At 33.2% G+C, this 17,060-nt stretch overlaps 1 protein-coding gene across 1 annotated transcript in view; it reads right to left on the bottom strand.

Annotated features, from left to right (window-relative positions):
• LOC106471454 (sushi, von Willebrand factor type A, EGF and pentraxin domain-containing protein 1-like) overlaps positions 1-16,424 on the bottom strand; it is a gene marked incomplete at its 5' end in the record, with an annotated part of 53,785 nt that extends 37,361 nt beyond the window's left edge. The window contains 3 exons of the mRNA XM_022400071.1: positions 2,118-2,176; positions 10,466-10,583; positions 16,324-16,424. Coding sequence (XP_022255779.1) covers positions 2,118-2,176; positions 10,466-10,583; positions 16,324-16,424 — 278 coding nt within the window. The remainder of the gene's footprint in view (positions 1-2,117; positions 2,177-10,465; positions 10,584-16,323) is intronic.
• Between the last annotated feature and the right edge of the window lie 636 nt (positions 16,425-17,060).

Genomic DNA, 17,060 nt, shown 5'->3' with positions numbered 1-17,060 from the left:
ACAACCCATTCAAGCCGTCTCCAACCATTATTAGTCTCAAAGTTGGTTCCTCGTCATCGAATAATATATGCTTATAAACTGAACTCACTGCTAAGTAGTAGTTTTCCTTTTTAATATTTCCCCACAAAAATACGTGTCGTAGAATAATGGAATAATACTACTGTTACACAAGCTGTGAAACACTCGATAATTGTAACTGGGTGCTCAAATAAGACTATAACTCAACTTTAGCAATTATTTGTAAGCCTCATAGAGTAATAGATTGAATGCAGCGGTCATTATCATCTCGGCTCATCTCTACAAGCTAAGCACTACCGTGCTTAGTGATAGCCTATTCCCAAGTACTCTTAAAATGTTTTTCTGTAGTACTAACGCCACTGCGAAAATTCTACTCATTTTTTGAATAGCGTGGGGAAAAAAAGGAAGACGAACATTTGGGCTCTTTAGCTAGTTCCCAGTTCTCAACTTTAGCGACACCTTTAAATAATATTTGGAGTCTTACAAGCTGTGAAACATTCGATACTGGCAATTAGGTGCTCAAATAAGGCTACGACTCAACTTTTACATTTATTTTTAAGCATCGTAGACTAATAGATTGAATGCGGCAGCCATTCTTTCTCGGCCCATCCCTATATACTAAGAACTACCGTGCTTATTGACTAGATATTTTCAAACTATCATCGTTAAAGTACCGTTTGGATGCCAAGTTTTATTCCTCTGTGTCTTGATAAATGTCCAGAACTAACACATGTTAAGGAAAGTAAAACCCTTGTTTTTCTGGGTTATGCCATTAAGCTTTCCTAAGTCCATTTCTGCGTATTTCTCTATTTTTCTTCTTCTTCTAAGACTTAATTAGATTGTAAAGTTATATAATATATACTTGAACAGCAAAGTAAGTAGATTTAAACTTGATTCATGAAAACTCGACTTTTTTTTTTAACTAGACACTCGTCCCTATGGATTAAGTATACGTCAACTGAAATACAATGGATTTTTAACTTTAAACGTTTGTAACACTTGTTGAGAAGACAGCCGAACATGCTAATACGAGTTAGTACAGTATACTCGTATACATTAGTGTAGATGTATCAGCTAAATTGCTAAACAATCACTTCTTTGTGTCCCCCGGGGGACAGCTAAAATCGGCGGTTTGATTCCCCTCGGTGGACATAGCAGATAGCCCGATGTGGCTTTGCTATAAGAAAACACACACACATTTCTTTGTATGTGTTGTAAAGTATACTGGAATGGTGACGTAGATTTAAATTCACTTAAACTTTTGGTGTATAAACTTATAAGGATGCAAAGGACTATATTTAGTTTGAAATGATTACTTTTTCTCTATTTTACGGCATGTTTCTAGATAGCGAAATAACCTTCTATTGCCTTGCTCGTTTATTTTATTTTTTGAGGTGGGTGTTTCAGTCCTTTAGTTGGACTTCTTTAGAAGGAAAATAGCAAACGTAAGGACACATATTTTTTTTTTTTCAAAATTGTATCGGGTTTCTAGATAGCGGAATAACCTTCTATTGCCTTGCTCGTTTATTTTATTTTTTGAGGTGGGTGGGTCAGTCCTTTAGTTGGACTTCTTTAGAAGGAAAATAGCAAACGTAAGGACACATATTTTTTTTTTTCAAAATGTATCGGGTTAAGGCCAGTATAACAAAACGAATCGATCTGGGTTCCTTAATTATTACTATTTTAATTGCCTTGCAGTTTAATCCTGTACATACTTATCGAAAATCATGTTCTTTACATAAGTAGTTGAAGCATGTAAGATAAAAGTTAAAATAATGCATTCATTTAAAAACCTGATACTTGTAGCAACCGGGCGATCAGAAAATTAACTTTCGTGTAACAAAGATTGTTTAGTACCAGTTTGTCAAAATATTACGTTTCACATAATTATAAGAACTTACAAGTGAATTAAACTAATCAGAAAGCAAAGTAAAATGTATAATAATATGTCAACCATTCTATATCTGCTATATCCAATGCCGATGAGGCCTTTTGGTAAATACTAGGGCTCATCAGGCAGGCTGCGATACGACAGCCACAATAATGGTTAAACTAGTGGTAAAAAAGTTTTCAATCATCTACAAGATGACGCCACTTACCACAGTATGATAGATCTCCTTGCCATGTTCCATCTGGCAAACATACACGAGTAGATTCACTGTAAGTAATGTTATTAAATTCACTTAGAATAAAGCTTTCATTGTATTTCACAAGTGATAAGTTTCAGTAACTTAATAAAAATTGTAAGTATATTTTTAATTACTCAGAGAATATCATCCATTTTACGAAATCATGTTGCCTAATTAATATTAAACTTCGTTGTTTGAACTACATTTAATTAAAAAAGAAAATGTATATTTAGAACGTTGTGAAAATAAAAAAAATAAAAGCTAATTTAGTTTTAATCCTACTTAATTATGGTAAAAATTATAAAGTTCAGGGTAACAATAAAACGTATTAAATTGTTTCAGTTTTTAACACCACTTCGTTATGATAGAAGTTGCAACATAATGAATAATACAAAGCTACATTAGTCATAACTTTTCTTAGTTATAGTGGTTGTAACGAAATTTATGGTAAAAACTGCTCGTTATTTCATGACGGATGTTTCTGCCAGACTCCATATACAGATATCTCTAGATTTTATTACATTAATAATTAATTTTAACTCCATAAGTCACGTAAGAGGTACGTACATGTATATATTCATGATTGTTTAGGAATAGGGAATGTAAAAGAAGTGAGAATTATGTATAAGTTAGGACAAGTTCGTTGTAATTACTTCTGGGTGGGCTGCAAGATGTCTTAAACTAAAAATGTTTATAAATTGTATTAAAGCCTCTGGCAAACATCCAGTAGCGGTATAGTTTTAATCTATGCTAAAGTACAGAATATACATTTATTTATATTTAATCAGTCTTAATTGTTACTTAAACTAAACAGCTTGGCGACTAAGATACAGGGTAAATATCAATTTGCACGAGAATTTAGTTGACATTTACAGCCACATATTATCGTGGATTTTAATATATAGTGTATAGCAATGTCATTATGATATAGCACGGTATATGTAGCCTACAGACATATCTGAATATTGTTCAAGTGAAAATAAACGACCATCTAAAACTGCTCAACCCTAACTAATGAAACTATTTACCTAAGGAATTATATTTAGATAGAGTAAGCCTTGGTTCATGACCTGCGAGGTCGTAATGACAAAAAAACACAGGTTTTCAACTACCCGGATAAACGGTCACAGCCACTAGGCCTAATTGACGCGTGAATCCGCTTTTTCTCTTACTGTTGTGCATCGTCTGTGTAGGAAAAACGGCTCGGAAAAGAAGCTTATAAATAGGAAAAGTATAATACTTATTTAAAAATTAATTCCCACAAAATACTACTTAGAAGGGCTCCGCTTATTTATTTTGATGCATCACAAATTTTCATGGAAAAATTACGTAACATCTTAATATTATTACTTACTGAAACAGTGAAGACCACGAGTGCGAAACAAACCCCATCTATTTGTTTTTAATACTCATTTAGTTTTATTCATTTTGAAATGCAAGCAGAATAAAAAGCAACAGTGAGACCAACTTCCCACATAGAATAAAGTAAAAAAAGTGTTGGTAGAGTATTCTATAGTATTAATAGTTCACCTTTATTCAGAACGAGCTGCGTCCTAAGGAGAATAATATCCTTACAAATTCGCGAACATAATTTGTTCGACAGTTATTGGCTATAAAAGCTACAGTTTAAAGCTTGCAGAGCATTAGAGACCAATTGGTCTAAGAGTTTTTATAAAAATCATGTAAACTGTGAATTTTTTCTCAATTTCTTCTTAATTAGTCTATTTTTTCATATATAAGTAGCGTTTCCGAGAAATCTTTGTTTTTCCTCGTCCAGCCTAACTGACGAGTTATGGTATTAATTAGAGGCCTCTTGGGTAATGGCTTTTCAGAGACGAAAGACATACTTGAAATGCTATTTTTGAAAGCAGTTTACGTGAGTTTTATCACATATATTTTGATTACTGGCTATATTAAAAACCTTATTTCAAACCATCGTGGTTCATAATAGGGATCGCCTATTTGACTTTCTATATTACTGTTTAATACTGTTCCGCCAGCTAACAGCAAAAATGTCTGTGGGTATTGTAATAAAACATGAGCAATATTACTAAACGCATCATTGCACATTGTGTAGGTAATTTCAAATTTATTTGACTACTTGGCAAATAACAGCGGCTTTATAACCGTTGACACTCCATCGTTTTAATGTAGTCTGTGGTTTATATGGAACCTCATAATCTACTACATGCATATGTATATAGCTGCATGCAGACCGTGAATGTAACTTAATGTTTATATGGCAGACATGACACATGGACCATACCAATTATTAACTAATTATTGCAACTGTATTGATGCCGCGTTTCATTTGTTTATGTATAGAGTACCTGCCCTTTCGGACACGACACTGCTGACAGGATCACAGTGCAAAAGTATTAAATTACTCAGTTTCTCTGTACCTTAATATGAGTTTTATACGTATAGTTTGTCATTATACATGACTAATTTGAATTTTACTTGGAGAATCACCTGGCAAAGACAGATCACATGCTACAGTTTTCCGTCACTCTCTGCTACGTTTTCTTAACCTAACCTGTCAGTGGGCAACCGTAGGAATTGTGATTTGAAAACCTGTACAGGTGCGAAAAAGAAAACGAAGAAGCAGTAGGGTCAAGAAAACTCAGGCGCATTTATTATTATTATTTTAACTAGATACGATTTTAACAAATTTTGTCTATGGTTTTAAAACGCAATTCAATAAACATCAGATATTTTAGCAAATGTTCATAAATGTGTTATTTTAATTCCAACTGTTTCAGAGTTGTTACAGTGTAACTCCGTACGGAAAAAGTCCTGTTTTTTCAGTCTGGAAATCTGGTAACCCTAGGGCATATGCATATAGCCCTCCCTAATTTTCAACTGATAGACTGGAAGGCAACAAGACAAAAGCAGTCATTACCAACTCCCTGGCTACTCTTGGTTGGCGAAATAGTGGGATTTGACATCACTCTTATAATGCACACACGGCTCAAAAACGCAGAGCATAGTTTCATGGCAAATGGCCATGAACCCTGATACTCCGAATTCACAGTCTGAGCACGTTAACCATTAGGCCACACCCGGCCTACTTATAAGTGGAAAGTGGAGAAAACAAATTTCTGTTGTAGTGTAGGACTGGTCCAAACGTTAGTTCCTCTTTAGTTAATGATTTAAGCTAAATTTTTAATGTTTTAATTTAGATGATTGCAAGAGGGGGAAAGATGTTACGATCTGGAAAAGTAGTGTAGTGAGTAGAAGACGAGTACAGTATAAGTACGAGTAAAGTGAAGCAGTGAATCAATGATTAATGAATGAGAAGGTATTGAGTAACGAGTGAGTGATTCAGTCAAGTGTCGGAAAAGTCGATCGATTGGCAAGATCTTGTTAGTTTTGTATTTGTAATTCGGTGCGTGTACCATTAGTCTTGGAATTTCTTAAGTTAAAGTGAATGTAAAAAACGTTATAGAAGAAATATATTATCGTTACATGACCAGACATGACATTATTTTTAATAAACTATTATCGTTACATGACCAGACATGACATTATTTTTAATAAACTATTATCGTTACATGACCACACGTGACATTATTTTTACCAAATAACTCAAAAGAACTGTCCAACGAGGGAGTTGCTCAAGTAAGTCACTCAATTTTACCTATGTCCAGTGCACGTGGTACTTGAATTTACTGATTGGCCGTGTTTTCTTGGAAGAAAGATAATTCATAACTTTGTGAGATAGATAAACGTTTATTTTATTTTTTTCAGCGAATCAAATAATGGCTGCCACGCCCTTTGCGCTCTTGATCGCAATGGAAGGTGGAGTTCTGCAGAGAACCTGGCTTTGTGTGATATGTTAACATGTTTTGGTACATAAATCCAGGTTTGCCCCAGTAAGCAAGGCATTTGTAGGATTGGCTTAACTTTCAGTAACTTGTGTAGTTTTAACTTTCACTATAGCGTTCTTTTAATTAGTTTGTTTGTTTTTGAATTTCGCGCAAAGCTACACAAGGGCTATCTGCGCTAGCCGTCCCTAATTTAGCAGTGTAAGACTAGAGGGAAGGCAGCTAGTCATCAACATCCACAGCCAACTCTTGGGCTACTCTTTTAACAACAAATAGTGGGATTGACCGTCACATTATAACGCCTCCATGGCTGAAAGGGCGAGCATCTTTGGTGGGACGGGGATTCGAACCCACGACCCTCAGAATGCGAGTCGGGCGCCCTAAACACCTGGCCATGCCGGGCCCTTTCAATTAATGAAATTTATTTTGGTACAATTTTAACTTACAGTAACCCTTAACATTTGACAGAGACAGTATTCGCTTTTACTTGAACGTATAGTTTCAGTTTTAAGATTGTTATGGATTTTAACGTAACTTGCCTAATTTTTTTGTGGCTTGACATTTTGTGTAGATTACAAGTTATTGAGTTGGTGAAAGAGAGTTTTTTTTTCACTCTTTTCTTACCAGATAAACAAATTCACTATAAACTGTTGTCCTTGTGTTTTATATTGGCTTTTATGTGAAATAAATATGTTTGTCTTGTGATAGTAGACTGTCGCTTTCTGTGTGTGACTATATATTCTTGAACCTCCTATTAGCGGATCTTAACTAACTACTTGTATAGTAGACTGTCGCTTTCTGTGTGTGACTATATATTCTTGAACCTCCTATTAGCGGATCTTAACTAACTACTTGTGATAGTAGACTGTCGCTTTCTGTGTGTGACTATATATTCTTGAACCTCCTATTAGCGGATCTTAACTAACTACTCTGAGGGCAATCCGCGAGCTAGAAAATGACATATTATCTAATGCGAGTATTTTATCATGAATTTTAAATTGGCCCTTAGTTCTATGCTGGTTTCGATAGCATTACATTTTCCTATTGCTTTGTAGAATATAGGAGACAGATAACGGAATTTTGTTAGGGAAATAAACATGATGGACACATTACAGTAAGGGTGCGAGTAGTTTTAAACATTTCATTCACCCCTAACGCTTTTTGAGCTACGTAAATGTAAAACCTTCAAAATGATTTAATCATATTTTATTGCGAGGTTTCAGAAGTAGATCATTTGAAATGAAAGCAGATTAGAAAAGCAAATGGCGTGTTTCGGTTTGGGCGTAAAGGTTACAGACATCAAAGAGTCCCATACCGTACACTTGAACGCATGATATGGTGTAGGCGTTACCGTGGAAATAGTTGCTACGAAATATGATTTTAAACACAAGTCTTGGTCTTGTTGATACGCTATACGAGATATTTCATGCTGGTTAACTAATAATTAGCTACGGTCCAAAGAGGTTAAATGCAACAAAAATATGAACAGGTACACACTAGCAAAATGTCATCATTTTAATGGTAATGACCGCAAGGGGGCAGAGGCCACAGAGGGGCGAAAGCAACTAAAATTACACGAGTTAGGTTTTAGTTCTATCACTGGCAAAGACCAGGGGAAAAGCGTTTGGGTGACTTTGGCAATATATAAGCCTAATCGTTCAGGTGTCAGCTGTGTATCTAAAACAAATCAAAATAGTGCGCGTTACAATAATAAAAATAGAATAAATTTTTTCATTTCAAAATTTCTTGCTTTATGACTGAAAATTAGATTTAGGTCTCATTTTTGGATTAAAAGGTTGTTTAAAAATTTCAGTCTTCGCCGCCTGTTTTAACCACTCGTACCACTATACAATAGTATGTTGTCTGTCAGTCAGTCAGTAGTCACTAAAATGAAGTCACATAAGGGACGCTTTACGTGGAAATTTATACTGTAGTGACGTCAGTAAAACGTGAGCATGCCATGAATCACGAGAAGATTTATACACTTTGTACGCTACAACACAGCATGACATGAACTTCAAAAGCAAGAAATGAAAATATTTGTTACTCTTAATTTAGGGTTTATTTACTCTTTAAACAGAACACTTATGGGAACCCTGCGGAAGTACATCTAGTATATATGTGCAAAATACCCTCTAAACAATAGGCCTAAGCTATAGCCGATGGCGTACCTTAATTAATTAAAGTAGTAACTATATAATATTTGGTGAAACCTAATTAGTCACTACAGTCCACTAACGATCTTAAATATTTAAAATACGTATTAAAGATTATATGAAAATACAAGCAAAAGTATTTATGGATCGTTAGATTTTGTGTGATCATTTGACTAAATATTTTCCTTGACGCTGAACACAAAATTAATTCGTCAGATGACAAGGTACTAATTGCATATCTGCTAGAACAAATTTCATTGTTGTAGCCGATGTTTTAAATATAGAAGTTTGTATTGTCGTCTAACCAGAATACAGTTTAACGTAACATGATGGGTGTGGCCTTAATGTCTGGAACTTTCTCTCCAAACTTTAAGAAACAATTTGAGACATACAAAAAATGCTAGTTAGGTAGTGTGTTGGCGAGTTTGTTAGTAATTTAACGAGTAATCGGTGCATGATTTAGCTGGTTTGTTTGTTATTGTCAACTAGTTAGTTCAAAGCTGTGGATAGTGAGTTTGTGTTTTAACGAAGATATAATAGTCAGAGATATAAGTTTATTTGAAAAGTTAGGCTTATCGGTGAACATTGGTTACGCTAATCGTGGAATTTGAAGTAACAAAAAATTCTTTTTAGTGTTTAGTGGACTGTTCTTTCCATTACTCTTAATACTGAATAATCAACAAGAACATTTGCAAACAAAAGAAAGCATTACGACAGCACGAAAACCGAATTCCTACACAAGCACTTCTTAGTCAAGTTCTATTATAAACTGGGACAACACATTTGAACAAGATATAAACATCACAAATTTTAAAATAAAGATTAAAATTTTCACAAAGCTACAGAAGACCTAATTCTTCTGAACTCAGTAAGTATTTTTGTTTTGATAAAACTTGTTTTCTAATTATTTTACTCATGAATGGCGGATATTTAAATCAACAACAATAAAGTAACTGTGAAATTACTTTGGAGTACATTTTAACCAGCAAAAGATAAAAGCATTCTTTGAAACTTTATTTTTGAATCGACAAACATATCTACTTTTCAATAAAAAACTAATCCAAGAGCCTTAAATACCTGTGACTGAAACTCCACAACTGGAAAATCTACGTACAAGCTTAACAAGTTAACTTCAGATCCATTATATGTGATTACCGTTAAGAATTTGACTGTACTCGTTCTTATATGTCTAATTACGGTGCGTAAGAATGGTTAATGCGGCATCCAGGAGACTTTTATGCGGGTTAAATAAGCTTTAATAATTTCAGTTAAAATGTTTTCCGGTGGTTAATCCAGATCGACATACCACGTACTCTGAAAACTGACATCTGACAGCATACATGCCACCTTTGGGGTGACATATGGTGTTACAGACATTTTTGGAGCCTCCACCACCTACTTAAAATGATTTAGTGATTACGACGAGAGGTAAGGGGAACCGGAAATTTCGTTTAAAAATGTTTTAAAATAAATAATTTATTAACAACAATATAATAAGGTCGTATATATATTAAATAAAATTATAAATATTAAATGAAATTATAAATATTAAATGAAATTATAAATATTAAATGAAATTATAAATATTAAATGAAATTATAAATATTAAATATTAAAATCAATAATAGTAATAAACTAAAATACTTAGAATACTATAAATGAAATATTAGCATAGGTTAATTAAAAAGGAATAATTATATGACGAAAGATTTATTTCAACGGAAGATAAATATCTGAGCGACAATTATACATAAGCTGATTTGTCGGTCCGCTTTAGAACACTGCCTATACCAAATATTGTGGTACTGTAAAAAGAGTACCTAACCCAATATTTGGGGAAGAATGTTACCCTAACTTGGGAATTGTCCAGCCAAGTCTTGTTAATTATTGAAAGGAAAACTATTCCATAAATTTACGTGCACGGATAGTGACTATATTAGTTAAGATATTCCTCGAACTTAATCTCGTTAAAAATCCATAACAACACAGATATCCGTTAAGATATTCCTCGAACTTAATCTCGTTAAAATTCCAGAACAACACAGATATCCGTTAAGATATTCCTCGAACTTAATCTAGTTAAAAATCCATAACAACACAGATACACGTTCTAACTTTCCGAAATTAGACATTTCTAATACACAAGAAGCTAAAACTAATATTCAATTTTAATATCGGGGTTTAGTGACAAACAGTTGCGTTAAAAGTAGGAAAGAAACAAACATAGTGCTTAACAAAAATGCACATTTTCCAGAACTTGGTATTCAAAGACTTTAGTATTGAATCTATTATGCAAAATTAGTTCTGCCAAACAAATTAATTTCTAAGGATTTACCCAAATAACTCATAGCCGTCGTCACAGCTGTAAGTGGCAAAAGATCCAGGAATCCTGTCTTCCTGAGATAAGGAAACCTTGGAATATAGAGGTACTGCAGGATGAGGACATCGTTTCGCTGTAACGAAAAATGAATGCAGTTTTTAATATTTAGAACCATAGAATACAATACTTGAAACGTTAGAACCATAAAATACAATACTTGAAACGTTAGAACCATAGAATACAATACTTGAAACGTGCATACTTAGATTTTATTTTTGTTTTAGGTATTAGAATTTTCGTGCAAAGCTATGCAAGGGATATTTGCGCATAGCTATTCCTAATTTTGAATTAATAGGCTAGAGGAAAGACAACTATTCAAAAACACCGAAATACTGGTTATACAAGACATCTTAACCGTAATTCTGGTTATACAGGATATCTTAACCGAAATTCTGGTTTTACAAAATATCTTATCCTAAAATATTGGTTGCATAGGATATCTTAACCTAAAGTACTGGTTGTACAGAATATTTTTTCTTAAAATACTGGTTGTACGAAATATCTTAATCGAATTAATGTTGATCTTATATATTGGCTGTACAGAATATTTTAACCGAAATAGTAGTTGTGAAGGGTATTTAAAACGAAATACTGGTAGTATAAAATATCTTAACCGAATTATTGGTTATATGATATATTTTAACCGAATTACTGGCTGCACGGGATATGTTAACCTAAAATATTGGCTGTACAGAATATTTTAACCGAAAGACTAGTCATGCGGGATATCTGAACCAAAATACTGATTGCACAGGACATCTTAACAGATAAATGTCAATATCTTTAATTCCAATTACTAGAGTTCCAAGTGAAAAAAAAAAAGCTGTTTTGTAAATCCTTAAAAATGGTATTGAAAACTTTGCCATTCTGTTGTTATTAAACAGTGGTTACACACTGGACAACTGTATGTTATAACCCTGTGATATATATTGTTTTATATATTTCTGACGTTGAAGGTTTTCGAATACCAGGAAACTATAGTATCCAGCAGAAATGCAGATGATGTAACCTTAACTCCAACTAGTGAGGAATCTATTATAGAAAGTATGAGATTATTGGAACAATCCTGTAAAGCCAGAGCAGCAAAAATTAATAACAACAAGTCAAATACCTTTTAGTTAGGCAAATGGAGAGGAAGAACAGATACACCAGGAAATATAAATTGGACTAAATCCCGTAAAAATTTTAGGTATTTGGTTTAATCCATATGATTTAACCAGATATAACTGGAGCGAGCATCAGAATTTTAGAAGTTACAGAGATAATTAATAAATGGGTAGAAATGGAAATATCATTATTGGCAAAAGCTTAAATAATAAAACAAGTTATTTATCCTAAATTAGCTTATATTGGTCGAGTTCTACCTTCGAACAGAGAGGAAATTTTAAAAAACAGAAAGTTTAGTCTTTAAGTTTATATGAAATAATAAATCTGAACGATTGACAAGAGATATAAGTTTATCAAAAGGATTAGGAGGACATAGTCTTCCAAATTTTAAAAATAACTTAATAGTCTTGAGTACGAATTTAACATGTAAGATATTATAATCAGAACATAATTGTGCTCTCTTTAATCAGGAAACAAAATAAAATATTTTAGTAAATCATACAAACATCAAACCCTTAAGTTATTTAATCCGCCATTTTATTTACAATTCTTTACGGAACCATTAGTTTAAAAAATGTAAAGAATATAATGAAATATAGTTTTATACAATGAAAATACAAGAGGTTTATGATATACTAACACCGACAGTAACACCCAAACTACACGAACAACACCAACAAGTGAACTGGATACAGACATGGAAAAATTTAAGTAATAAAAAATTATAAAGTAAAAGAAGAGATATAAACAGCTCACAATATATTAAATAATAGAGAAAGATTACACCGATTTAAATTAACTAAGACAGATAAGTGTCCATATTGTCCGAACATAGAGACAGTGAAACATCTCTTATTTGACTGTCCAAATGTTCAATTTTACTGGAGAAAAGTTTTAATTATCTCTAAGGTCAGACCTCTCAGTTACACAACTGTCTTATTCCATAATACGTTCCTAGAAAACATATCTCATTTGTGAGTGAATTAAAATATCAGATTTGGACATCCAGATGTAGAACAGTGTAATACAACTTGAGAGAAAGTGTACCAGTAGTAATGAGAAGTATAAGATCAAACATAAGAATAATAGTGAGTTACGATCACAGACGGCTCGTGGAGGTAGAATTCAATAACAGATGGATACCGGATGAATCATGTTTGTTCACCAATCTTCTGGATTTTAAGTTCTGATAGGTTCACTATGTCCAACAAACATCGTGTTATATTTTAAGTGACTAGAGAGCTGCGACGGACCAACAAAAGTTGGAGGTGTTAACGTGATAGGATGTGATGGTTGTAATTTTGTTTTTATTAGGCGTCAGACTGCGAGAGTAAGTATAAATTTTCTTATTTATCTGTTCGTTCTACCTTTCTTCCAGTACTATCAATTAAATTTAACTGTTCCAATGAGGGTCGAGATAGGTGAATCTTTACCTACTATCCACACCTTTAAACAACGTTTAGTTAAATTTAAAGAAGTGTTTTATATGTTTAATCTAGTTTTACTTTACAGGTTTAATGTTAAAGGGCGGGACAGGTGAATTTTTACTTTGTCTTTATACCCTTATTCGATGTTTAAGTATACCGGTGTATAGAGTAACAATTTTAAGGTGCTAGTTATTATAGCTGGAAAGTTATAAAAGTAGAATTAAGTATATGTTTTTGCCACAAAAATACGATGACAGTCTATATTGTCGACAACGTCAATATATAGAAGAAATTTTAAAATTTATTGTGAGACCGGTTACACTGGTAATACATTATTAACAACAAGGAAGGTTTTTATAATAAAAACTGTTTTAGTTTACAAGCAAGAACAACACAGCTTACAAACCGGAAGTACTTCTCCCTGGCGGTTTCTCCCAGTATTACAAAAACCGTCTGATGATTGAGGCGTTCCTTTTATTTCAGCCAATAAGAATATAATGACTAGCTATTTTCTGGTTAATATATAAACGGTAAAAGTTACCTAAAGCTTATCTGGATTATCTTCTTAAGTCCATATAATAGGATAATTATTCTACTTGCTCCCGTAAAACAAAAAACACCAATAATCAAATATTAACAGTTAGAACTGAAATGTTAACTGATGTTTTGCTCGGTTTTGTTTCATGTTAGTGAGGAAACAAGTTAGTAGCTAAACCATGGACAAATATTGAAGCCAAAATAACGTGAAAAATTATTCTGTTATCAGTTATTTTTAAAGTACAATATCAGGTAAGGTAAAGTAAATTTAATTGAATAACTCAGCAGAAAATACACGCTCCGTATGACACAGCAAATTTGAGGTCATCGCTTGGAATTTAGGGTAGTGTCACAAGGACATTGGTAATATCTGTAGATAGAGGTGTTCGTTTTATAAAGTTTCTTTATGCAACAATAGCTATTTTTGATAAATATTCATATTTACGTAAATCCATCCTAACGTATTTTAATCCTTGATCCAACAGCAAATTCCTGTCAAAGAGAAAAACATTCAATTAATCACTTAAATGTCCTAACAAGTTATTCATAATTCTCCTGGATCAAAGTAGGAAAAAAGTACCTCAAAATTCGTCCTTTACGGATCATTTCTGGCATTTCTTATGTTTAATACAGGTTTTAACCACATCGTAAAACTTGTTTTCCAATTCAAATAACTATATCACGGACTTTTATCTACCTTATTAAACTTACAAGATTTGTGTCACAATAAATCCTTTTTAGGCTTAGCACTTTAATTGTATATTGCCTTCAGATAAATAAAAATTAATAATAATGTATTACAAAAAATCGTAGTGAAATGAAACAAAAATGTATATCTTTGCTAGGACAGCCAACTGCAAGGTTTTCAGAAAAGGAACAGTAATTGGTGATATTAGTGGATTGATCTAATTAACATCCTTCTTGTTATGTTAGTGTATTGAAATTGGATTGTTGAACCAATGCAGAAATATGTCACAATGTATTTGTACTTTTTGTTTAAAGTTACGTTTTAAAATATATAAAGAAACTTTCCTTTAGGTCTTTTTACAAATTTCACATGCATATCACGTCATCATCTCATTGGGAAAAAATATCAGGAAAAGCACACGTCTCTTGAAAGCAACTAATGGTAAACTCGTTTAATAAATGTTACTGACATTGTCTGAGGAATGAAGTAGACTGAAAAATTTATTTAATTACTAAACAGTTTAGTTGATAACCTTTAGAAAACTGACGAAGCGTCATACTAGCACGACTATTTTAACATCAGATTTCGTTAGTTGTCCGTTTCTTGTTGATATCACTCGGATGTACTGGGTATTGTTATTCATCATGATCCTATGAAATTTTCTTTAAACGAACGAATTGGTGGATCATGCTATTATACTGAATATTCCAATACTATAATGTTATGGAAGCTTGTATGAACTTCTTGTTGTTTGAAAATGTCTAGGTACAGTGAAAGTTGAGAACCTGTTGCTTTATAGAATGTTCTGAAACAAATGGGTTACTAAAGACCAATAGACGTCAGCACTGTTCTTAAGTAACATACTCTATTAAATATTAGTTTTGTCCTGACCCCAAGGCTTTAATTCATAAGTCAAATCCAGTTTTGAATCTCAAAATTTAGGTTATGTTCTGTATATTGGAGTTAAGCACCAAAATGTACCTATTTTCAAGCTTGATAAGAATGTGATATCCTCTTGTGGGATTGTGTAATAGTAGCCAGTGCTAATTATCGACCACAACTACTAAAATGGTTAAACGATGGCTTTACTTAGTGAAAACAAAAGAAAGAAATGGTTACCAAACTTGAAACGTTCGCCTATTTGCTTATCCATCTAAAACCAATCTTTGTTTGGTTCACGTAAGTACCTCTACCAATTGTCATCAAAATTGGTCCAACCAGTTACTCCCAACAACTTGTGACGTCAAGATTCCAGATATACAGACAAACAGACGGACAACTCTGTTATATGTGTATATACATATGTTCACAACGTTAAAACGAAATTTCAAGTGAATAAGTATATTAAGACTTGCTTATACACTGATGCCGTCTAGTGTCAAACATGTAATTAGAAATTCGTCGTGTTCTTCTAATTCTTCTACGTTAACATTGCAAACTTGTTAACCTTGGATTAATCTTGATCTGGTAGTGTTGTTTCAGTACTTGATATCATGATTAATAGTTAGTTCCTTTAGAAAAAAATAGGTGCTTATATTATCTTACATATCGTATATTAATTTAAACTGGTTTCCATATACGGTAAACAAGTTGTCGAGATTTATTCATCCACACATGCAGGCACCAGATATAGTTTTACGATCTTAAAAGAACTGAGACACCTTGATCAAACTTCATTTAGCTGAAACTTGGTAGATATAATACTTGTTTCTGGTTAATCCCTTATGTCTTGATGACACTTTAAAATATCGCAAGTATTTTAGAAAGTAGTTTCACAATCATTAATAGTGCTTTGAGAGCACAACAGGTAAATAAATAGAATCTGTTGGATTGTTCAGATGGCGTTATTAACCACTGCAGAAAGTTATTAGGATAAGGTAACACCAGAAGATTGTTTGATCTTAGAGTAGAGGTTCCAATAAATCTGTAGCATAAGATAAATGCTAGAGAACTAGTTTCTGGAGCTACGTTGAGGCCTTCCTTCTGCCTTTTTATAAACATTATTCTTCTCTTTGATTATAACTCAGCTCTACCGATCTGGTTAAATTAGTTACCTTTAGTCAAACTAATATGAGCAAAAACAGAACAACGCTGTAGACCAGGAGTTCTTAACATTTGAGCTTGAAGTCTTACAAGACTTTTTGAGGACCTCCACCTAATGAATTAATATAAAATGTAAATAATAACTATTCTGATGTACTTTACTCTTCTTGAAATTTGTTATTTGAAAAAAAATCTCAAGCATAAAAAACGTTGTATGCTCATATTCATTACAATAATTAAACTTCTCGTTAAAAATGTTGGTTTATTTGGTGTCAGGGAAGTTTTAAAGAGGATAGTTTTAGAAGTAAGCAGTACATACTATATATATATCACTGGCAGGTGAGACAGCGAGTATGTATTGGCGAAAATGGAGATACAAGGGGCAGAAAGAAAGAGAGTCTCTCTCATCAAACTGGAAAGTCTCCTGCCAGGGTGGCCATGGATCACGGAGGAACATAGGATTGAGCAGGATTAATGGATGAGATGCCAATAGCAACTCGTCGTTCTGCCACCCTACCAGAAACTAATAAATTATATTGAAGAGTTGAGGCTGCCTAACCCCCCCCCCTCCCCCGTGCCCACGATGTCGATGACATCTCACCCATTTATTGTTTGACAGTTCATAGGGGAGAGGCTTTGGCTACAAACATGGAGCTTTATGAGTGATGCAAAGTCAATTATGTCCCCAACTATAAAGGGTGCAGCATAAAAACACCTGTATCATTTCCCGGATCAGGTCACATTATAT

This window comes from Limulus polyphemus, unplaced genomic scaffold (genome assembly GCF_000517525.1).
Source record: "Limulus polyphemus unplaced genomic scaffold, Limulus_polyphemus-2.1.2 Scaffold4633, whole genome shotgun sequence".
NCBI lineage: Eukaryota > Metazoa > Arthropoda > Merostomata > Xiphosura > Limulidae > Limulus > Limulus polyphemus.
Note: the sequence above shows the minus strand (reverse complement) of the source record. Positions and strands in the feature narration are given on the sequence as shown.